The 9,995-nt window shown below is 29.4% G+C and overlaps 1 protein-coding gene across 10 annotated transcripts in view; it reads left to right on the forward strand.

The window, feature by feature from the left end:
• LOC148236981 (carboxypeptidase D) overlaps positions 1 to 9,995 on the forward strand; it is a 56,860-nt gene that overhangs the window by 46,048 nt on the left and 817 nt on the right. For 4 of the 10 annotated variants that reach the window (XM_088183767.1, XM_088183768.1, XM_088183769.1 and 1 more), the window contains exons 3-10: positions 4,138 to 4,290; positions 4,352 to 4,485; positions 4,783 to 4,919; positions 5,005 to 5,192; positions 5,791 to 5,967; positions 7,396 to 7,514; positions 7,583 to 7,759; positions 7,832 to 7,924. In XM_088183767.1, coding sequence (XP_088039893.1) covers positions 4,138 to 4,290; positions 4,352 to 4,485; positions 4,783 to 4,919; positions 5,005 to 5,192; positions 5,791 to 5,967; positions 7,396 to 7,514; positions 7,583 to 7,759; positions 7,832 to 7,924 — 1,178 coding nt within the window. Of the gene's footprint in view, positions 1 to 4,137; positions 4,291 to 4,351; positions 4,486 to 4,782; positions 4,920 to 5,004; positions 5,193 to 5,790; positions 5,968 to 7,395; positions 7,515 to 7,582; positions 7,760 to 7,831; positions 7,925 to 8,066; positions 9,978 to 9,995 lie in introns of all 10 variants that reach the window. The other 6 variants (XR_015809228.1, XR_015809229.1, XR_015809230.1 and 3 more) reach the window with 2 other exon arrangements.

The raw sequence follows: 9,995 nt of genomic DNA on the forward strand, positions 1-9,995 counted from the left end.
TTCTATCTTAATTATCTTAATTATATTAAATTTTGTATTAGAAAAAAAAATATTACAAATATGTAGATGTATTTAAATATCTTAAGATATAATTATTTTCTTATTAATGTGTTTATTTATTAAATAAACTAGTCAGTTATGGACAGGTGTTGCTTAATGGTATTGCTAAATTTATCTACTTCAATAAAATGATAATCATGCTACTCTTATCCCAATGCCATAAACGTTTTTCTTAGAACTCTCTCGATGAAAAGTGAAAAGGCGAAAGCAGACAATATAAAAATCCTGCCATGATTTTTATAGACTTGCTTTAAATAAGTTTAATAAAAATTACTGTTAATTATAAATGGTGCATTTAAAAACGTAAACAAATATTAAAAATATATTAGTAGTGTTACAATAACTATAGTAAATAATATTACTCTAATTATCTAATGACATATGTCAATATTTTTATATCAATTTTTTTTTTAAAAACTGTAAATCAGTGTATTTTTTTGTATTAAATTAAAAATTATGTTCTTAAGTGTTATTCTGCACCCGACACAATACACACTTTTAAGCGCTCCCCTCAATTTTTGCCTACTATTTCTTAAACAGAATTATTTTTAATTATAAAGGCATAAATTACTACATGTAAACATACTTAATGATTTTACGTTAATAAATATTAAATTAATAGCAAGTGATAATTTTAAAGTATTTCTTAACAAAACATACATTTTTTGAACCAAATAACATTGAATTATTTTCAAGAACCAAATCTTTCTGTTCTTTAAATTACATAGCGAGTGCTGTTAATTTCATTCTTTTCATTAACAACTTATACTTATCGATGCAGGTTTATAATGTATTATATTCGCGAACGTCAATGCACTATCTTAAAAGGTTAACGCTCTGAAAAACCGGTTCACCCCTTGACTTACCAACATTGTTGGATTTTGACCCAAAGTATTTTCCAAGACATTTTGTGCGAATTTAAAAAATCTTATACTTCTGTGAGTTAATGCCTTTATGTATATTGTATATATGTATCCACTCCAAATAATTTTATAGAGCAAAAGTGCTTCTATATTTCTAAAGAAAAGCAATTTCTAAAATTTAAAATTCTAGAGAGTTTGCGGTTTAATATTTATGATATTATATTTCACCACATTTACCCAGCGAAAGCATATTTCACCAAAATCCCCCGCATTATTCAGAAAGTCCATGTATATTCACGGCTCGGTAGTTAAGATACGAAATTTACGATTCCACCCACGAGGGTTCGATCCCCGGAGAGATATATTCGGGGGATAATTTTTATTCCGTATTTACGACATCAGAGCTTTCAACCAACGCGAAATGGTGCAAAATAAATATAGAGCAAAAATAAATTGAACCATTTTCTTTGAATCTCCTATGTAAGGATATACACAAATGTATTTTGGTTATCGTCTTTGCCTCACAGAATGCCAATTAATAAATCTGAATCTCAATCTCGACAGGACGTGATTTGACTGGGAATTGGGGATTGAATTTCAATGCTGTGCTCTTGAAAGATATTGCTGGAAAAACCTTCAGTGATTTTTACAACAGTGGAATAATAAATATATTTTTGTATATCCTATTTTAAATATTCAGTATTTATTATTAATTAATTAATTATGATATATCCAGATATATAAAAATCTAAATATAAATATTAATAAAAATAAAGACTATACGAAAGCTGACTTCAAGTCAATGACATCATTTAAATAGGCACAGCAGACATTCAAAATTAAATATTTACTTAAGCCGGATTAATATATATTTTTTTAATTATTTGCAAAATAAAATAAATAAACATACCAGGCGCGTATGGTGAGTTATATTCCATTTCGCTCGCTCGCGTGTTAAGTGATGAGAGTGAGTGAAAGATAAGGGCGTGCGTTACGTGCATTCCACTCACTGCTTCTTCTCACTCATTCTCGTCACTTAACACGCGAGCGAGCGAAAGGGAATGTATCTAACCGTACGCTCCTGATACATACATACAGGGCTTTTTTTTCTTATGTAACGCGGTGGAATGGCGTTTCAGCACCCTTTTTTATGGTACTTTAGATGTTTAAAAATCAATTGACAATTTGCGTAACATTTTATTTATTTATTTTTACGTAAATATGACGTAAAAATAAATAAATAAAATGTCATTATTTTTATTTTCCTTAGTTTTAAGTGAAAAAGTTTAACATCAAGCTTGAAAATGAAAGAAAATTTCGGTTACTTCTCACTTAAAAAACCACAACAAAAACTGAAACGACGACAAAAATTATGGCAATATTTGTATGATAAGAAACGTATGGACGCAAAATATGGTAATATAAGAAGCTACAATTTAATTCACGATTTTTTTACAATATTACGATATTCAATGAATGATAATCAAATTAAGAACATCTAAACCGAATTTTGACCAATAAGAGAGCACAAAAACAATTATTCCTTCTCAGAAGTAAAAAATCCACGTCAAAAGCAATAAAATCGTGCTGTCGCGTATTTTTACTAGTGAAACTACGATATATATCTACTAGTGAAAATGTATTCTGATTTGATTTTACTGAAATTACATATTTCAATAAAATATATTCGATATATTATTTTTTTAGATTTTTTTGACGTCCTTCCCGATTTTTTCAGGGGGGGGGGTAATCCAAAAATTAAAAAGAACAACCACATTCAGTGTTTTTTTAATATTTCAAATTGAATAAGATTCAGAGTATTTTATCAAATAAAATGCATTTTTCTGGCCAAATTGAAATGCTCCCACCTGACCTCCCCATATGCCGTTCCTGTATCTCACATTAAAACTAGTGTTTTTTATCGATAATTATTTCTTGAGAAAAACGGCAAATCGAGAATTCTCATTTCTCGATAAATTTTATGAAGCATTTTTTATTATATAAAATTAAATTTATACGAATATTTTTAAAAGGTTTACAACCTCTGCCTTTTTATAACGCTGCATACTTCTTGGAAGGTTTTAATAGGGGTCTGGAAATGACGAAAAATTGTTTACAACGTTTTAACACTTATTTTTGCTTAATAATAAAGAAAGACACTCAGATAATAAGCTTTTCCGAAGGTGTTCGTGGCAGATGTTTAAAAAAATGCATACTTCCTCGGAATTTTTAATAAATTAACAAAAAGAAACCTACAATTTTTGCGATTTTATGCTACTCTAACCGGCCGGCGGCTTTATTTTTGCTTTGGTAATCTAAGAATCCGTTCCGATAAGAAAAAATTACGCATGAGAATCAGCAGAATGCAAAACGATTTCCATTTTTCTTTATCGATAATTCAAAAGGTTTTTTAGTATTTTGTTTTTGTAAAGTGGCAACAGCTGTTATTGACAATTGTCTCACGATTATTATTGATTAACAAAGGGGTCTTAAATTTTCTGTTAAAACGATTCGAAAATATCAATTGGGCAATTAAAGAAAATTATATAATCGAAAGAACCAGACATTGATGTTATTAATTAAATGTTTGCAAAATCCAGAATCTTTCACCAGTCAAAAAATGTAACTTATACATATTGCTGCTTTAAATTTAGTTTAAATGATATTTGAGTATAATTTTTTTAATTAAATGCTTGAAAAGAAGTGAGTTCTGGCATCTTTTTTGCTTAAAAAAAACCCTGCATACATATATTTATCATCTTTTCAGAAATACTCTGGTATTATCAGTATTTATTTCTGACAGTTTTACCAATTTGTAAATCAACATCGACGATAATGCTTGTTTTTAAAAATTAAGTCGCACAGGAAGATCTTTTTCACTGTGTTTTTTTTTGTGGTGGATGTCGACCGAAACGTCAATTGAATTTTAGTTCTAGATATTTTATTTTGCTCCAATCTTTGCTTTTCTTTTTGTGTTTTGATTTTGAATCTCTTTTTAAATCATATTTATTTGCTACTTCTTTGATCAGCAAATTCATTAAATATATAATATGTAAACAGTATGTCTATGCCTTTTTTTATTATACTAGTTATTCAAAATTATACATATGTTTTAAAATTCAAGCAACTCAGTGAGATTGATATGTAGTTTAAATATTCAATGTATATTTTTCCAATTTGTTATTTACTAATAGTAACATTAAACCATTTTCAGGTCATCTAACTTATCCAGGCGAATACAAAGATCCAGGATTCGATCTGGACTTTGCCTACCACGACCAAGATGAAATGACCAGATTTCTCCGTGCCACATCCGCTAGATTTCCAAATTTGACTGCCCTGTATTCTATTGGAAAATCAGTTCAAGGTATTATTAAAATAAAATTATTCTAGAGGAACATTAGATTAACAGCAAATATATTTATTAGGTCGCGATATGTGGGTAATGGTCGTATCGTCTTCACCATATGAACACATGCTTGGCAAACCTGAAGTGAAGTACATCGGAAATATTCATGGCAACGAACCAGTTGGAAGAGAACTACTACTTCATTTGATCCAAGTAAAATATTCATGAGGGATGTTTAAAACGTTCTAGGGTATTTTGTAGCTATGGAAGATGGAGTTTTGAACAAAAAACATTGAATGGTCAAACATTTTCAGTCTTAGACAAAGTGAAAATAATGATAAATTAATGGATAAGCAGTACTCTAAAACAAAATCTTCAGAAAAAATGATTCTGAATAAATATTAATAAAGAATAAAATTACAGGCATATGCCCAGAACTTTTTAAACATCCTTCGTATATAAAATGTATACATTATTATATATCAACCTTAATTGATGTTATTATTTTAGTACTTGGTAACATCTTACGATACTGATCCTTATGTAAAATGGTTCTTGGACAACACACGTCTTCATATCTTACCCTCTATGAACCCTGATGGTTTTGCTGTTAGTAAAGAAGGACAATGCGATGGTGGACAGGGGCGGTATATATATATTTTTAATTTATTTATTTTTATATTAAATGTTAGTGATGTGACTCAAATTGATTTACGTTTTTTGTTATAATAGGTACAACGCTAAGGGCTTTGATCTTAATAGAAACTTCCCAGATTACTTCAAACAGAACAATAAGAGAGCTCAACCTGAGACGGAGGCTGTTAAAGATTGGATCAGCAAGATACAGTTCGTTTTGTCCGGAGCTCTTCACGGCGGTGCTTTAGTCGCTTCTTATCCATTCGACAATACTCCGAATTCTAGTAAGATATAAATAATTAATATGAATTTATTATAGTTAAATATTTATATTTTATTTAAATATAAATTATTAGATTGGTGCATATAAAATGTCGGATTCATATTTTAAAACTACTAATGTTTTGTTATAGTAAAACCAATGGTTGTTAATGTAAACATGATTATAATTGCTCATGCAGATAAAATGCTATTGTAAAAGTTGAGACAAATAGATCTTAGTTGTATTTGTTCCTTGGTAAATAATGTATATGTATATACATACAATATATACTTTTTGCACTAGTGACCCATTTTTTTTACATAATGTGCTTCATCTGATATTTATTAAATGAAAAATCTGATATTTTTATGCACCAATTTAATAAGAATATATATTTATATTACATAATCGGTGGTACATGTATTATTGTTATTAATTGTGCATCACGAAAGGAATTTGCCGATCGTCCGCTCTTTGTTCGGGTGAGATGGTATTGTTAAAAATAAATGTAATAACAATAGATTGAAACATATAGACGCAAATTTGATTAAATATTGTTATAATTTTTTACAAAGTAATCGTCTAACAAATTATTTAAATTACATATCTCCTGAATGCAGTCTTCCAAAGCTACTCTTCATCGCCTTCGTTGGCTCCGGACGACGACATCTTCAAACACGTATCGCTGACTTACTCGAAGAATCACGGGAAAATGTCACGAGGAGTTTCATGCAAAGCTAGCTCGCAAACCTTCGACAATGGCATCACTAATGGAGCTGCTTGGTATCCATTGACAGGTTTAAAACAATTTTAGTTATTTTATCGAGTATTTGAATCTGGCGCATTTTCGACAGCTTGTTCTTGATCTAAAACTTATAAATAATTTACACATACAATTTTCTTGCTATCAAACTAGTTGACATGAACAATTCTGTACAATAAAAAATTAAAATTCCAGATAAATATACATAACACATAAGTAGCTGACTGGTAAAGTAATTCATTTTATAAAGTATTTCCAAAGTCCCATGACTTATGTAAAGAGCTAATGAATCTTCATTCCATTCTGATATTTCTCGCAGAAGTAAGATAGTTCCTACTTCGAACCATAGAAATAGGAGCTTTTTTTTAATTTATTTTAGAAAATATTTTTATTTTGTATTGACCAATATTTAATTCGTTTTACATAATTTAAATATTACATATGTTGACTCAAGTAGACATTAACGGAATTACAGCTATCCTTTTGGGTCGGTCGACAAATAATTAATCACTCGCCGTCCGACCATTTGTTGATTTTCTCAGTTTGTGAACTAATGGTTGTATGTGCTTGCATATTAATTGTTTATTCGTTTATGACTTTTGTTTCGAATGTAAACTTTTTGCATATTTATTCATTAGTGCCGCTCAATCGGTGCTATCAATGTATTAAAATTGCACTTTTTATCCGAGAACAAACTTCATCTTTCTCAGTATATTAACGCTATTTCTCTTTTGAACAATAGTATTATAATATATATGAATATATACGAATATATATATGTATTATTACTGATGATTGGTATCGTTTATATCGATGATGGAAATTTTGGTCTATGCCACTTTTGGAGCCACTGTTTTTCCATAGTATCTAAGCACCTTCATGATGAATTTAGAATAGGAAATGTGAGAAAGTGGTTAATTTTATTAATAGTCAATGTTCAGAAATATTTTTTTAAAGCTCTGTGTAAAAAAACTGAGCCTCGTGTAAAGTTAGAACTTTACACGAGGCTCAATTTTTTTTATATTATCCTTTATAATTTGCTTCAAAGTTACATTATTGTATTTGCCTTTAGGTCCTTGAATACAAATCAGATATATTTTTAAATATATATATTCTTAAAAAGGCACTCAAGTCAAAAATAGTCAACCTAAAATGAGGACAAACTTTTTCTCTCTTTGGTAATATGTGAAAAAATCACACGAAAGAACTAAAATAAGATGACAATCTGAAGAAGAAAACAATTAGATAACAAAATATGTCTAGTTTACATTCGCCATTATTTTTAACAGAATTGACAAAATTGTTTCTATCAGCTACAACAACTTTGAACTGTTTATTTTAATTCTTAATAAATTGCTTTATATTTCAATACGGCAGAGTATTATTTGGTAATGAATGTTATGTGTAAGATTGGATATTTATTTAATTCTATACTATTATTTAAAAAAATATATTTAATCAGGTGGCATGCAAGACTATAACTATATCTGGTATGGTTGTATGGAGATCACTTTGGAACTGGGATGTTGCAAGTATCCACCAGCTCATGAGCTTCCTAATTATTGGAAAGATAACAAAATGGTATTACAGCACCAATAAATAGCGTGAAAAACTTTTATAAATGCTTCATTCCATATTTTTCCTATTAGTCCTTGATCAGATTCTTGGCCGAAGTACACAGAGGAGTGCAAGGATTTGTTATGGACGATACTGGCAAAGCTGTCGAAAAAGCATCTTTGAAAATTAAAGGAAGAGACGTAGGATTCCAAACTACTAAATATGGTGAATTTTGGAGAATACTGTTACCTGGAATGTATAAAATGGAGGTAAGTGTTAAAAGTATTTTGTCATGCATATACATATGTTATTTTTATATAAAAATATTTTTTTTTATATAGGTGTACGCTGATGGATTTACGCCTAAGGAAATAGACTTTGTGGTTGTAGAACAACATCCGACTCAGATGAATATCACTCTACATTCGGCTAAGGTATTTTAGTAATGAACACATTATTGTGTACTGTAAATATGAATGCATATTTTTAGAATGGTTTTTTTATGATGATCGAATGTAACATATATATACATATATTGAATTTAGCATGCAATAATACTATTTTATTTCTATTTAGAGACCAGGGGCTTTTTTCCAGTGAACAATGATCCTTAAAAGCTTCCTCGCCTTTCCAATTAATCCAATTAATCCAACTAATTCAAAATATCTTTTATAAATAAAAAATAGAGCATATGATATTTCCTGTTATATTTGCCAAACAATGTGTACATATTTTTATATGTTTACAGCGATAGCCTTTTATTAATATTATGAATATAAAAGCGACTTGACAAATCACAATTATTAGAGCTCAACGCGTTCATTGCACGATGGCAATACTCCGGTTGTTATTGTGCTGCGCTCTGAGCTTTAAATGTGTTTGCCCGTGTCGCTACAATGGTATTATAAAAATAGTTCCGTGTTCATCACTGGAAAGCTACTGGTTTCTATTTATGCTAAATTGATTTTATGAAATGTAATCATTACTGAAGCTACATGTAAGCTCTTCTAATTTTTAATATAATATCCTATATATATAAGCTATCTGTCTCTTCATTAGGAATTATTTATACGAGAGTGAGTTAAATAAAGAACTTACATAATTTATTGAAGAAAAAAGGTATAATGGACATATTTTTTATTAGTTCAATACAAATTTTAGCTAAAAATGTTTTGATTGAGTCTTCTATCTTTTTTTCTAGATCTTGTTTTGATTTAATTGTAGGTTAAATATGATTTTTGAGGAGTTATGCGTATGTCGCATCGGTTATGGTGTTCTTCCCGGGCATGCAGTGCTAAAAATAATTTTTCAATCATTCCAAATGAGTATAATCAGATGGATGTGTGCGGAATTTATTTGGTTTCGGTTTTTGGTTAAGAGGCATAGCATTCTCGCTCGTTCCCTTGGTTTTTGACTGGTGATAGTAAACATACTGTAAAATTTTTTCCTAGAAAGTCGTCACCTTCTGTGCTGAAAAAGTTCCTGGCTGGCACTAATATGTAGTTCTTCAATTATCAGTCAACTGGTATAGTATCCATATTACAGACACTATGTAAAACTGCAGAACATCAGGCGTGCTGGTTAATACATGGCTCATCTTTGGGTCTTGGCTTGATCCTAGATAGTTCTCCATCTCGTTCTATCTTGGGCAACACTAATATTTCGTTGTAACCATTATAAGTAATATTATTTATAATTAATAGATGTCACTGCAGCTGGGGTCAGTTTTTAATAATAACGCATTGTTTATAAATGCTGCCGAGGCTCGAACGCGTGACCTTCGAGTTACTATTACTACCTGTTCTATTCCATCCTTTATTTGACTCAAACTCGTATTTATTTTTAATAATAAACAAATATACTTATGAATATAAAATATATTTTGAATTAGATGAGTTTTACATACGTTATATGAATTAATTTACAATTTATTATATTATATTATTTTGGAAATGGGATTTTTTTGTAAATAAATAGTTTTAATTATTATCCTCAGGGTTATATGAAACCGACGTCGACACACCTATTTACAAAAACCAGGAAGCCTTACACACCAAAGCGGAAAATTACCGTCGCTCAACCGACAGTCGGAGACATAGTTTTCCCATCCGATTAATTTTCCCTTTATCTTATATCTTATTTAGAATTATTTTCTTATATTGTTTAATATTCAGTATATTTTGTATATTAAACGTCTGCTATAAATGATTTTCTTTTAGGCGATAAAAGACAAACATATAATTACTATGTAACTTGATTGCAATATTTTTGAGATGATAAATGTGTAATACATATTTTTAGACTCGCAGTTAACTTTATGGTACAATTACAGTTCAAATTAAAAAAATGTTTCGTCAAGCATTGATAATATTAACAAAAAAAAGTAGCTAGATATATTATTCTTATAGTTTTATCCCATACCTAATTTAACCTAATCTATTTCAAACTCCTGTTACCCCGGATTTTATCTTGGTGTCGTTTTGGTAGGTACGTCTATCTAAAATA

This window comes from Plectrocnemia conspersa, unplaced genomic scaffold, assembly GCF_051122295.1.
Source record: "Plectrocnemia conspersa isolate PC_06_02 unplaced genomic scaffold, ASM5112229v1 ptg000003l, whole genome shotgun sequence".
In the NCBI taxonomy this organism is placed as follows: Eukaryota; Metazoa; Arthropoda; class Insecta; order Trichoptera; family Polycentropodidae; genus Plectrocnemia; species Plectrocnemia conspersa.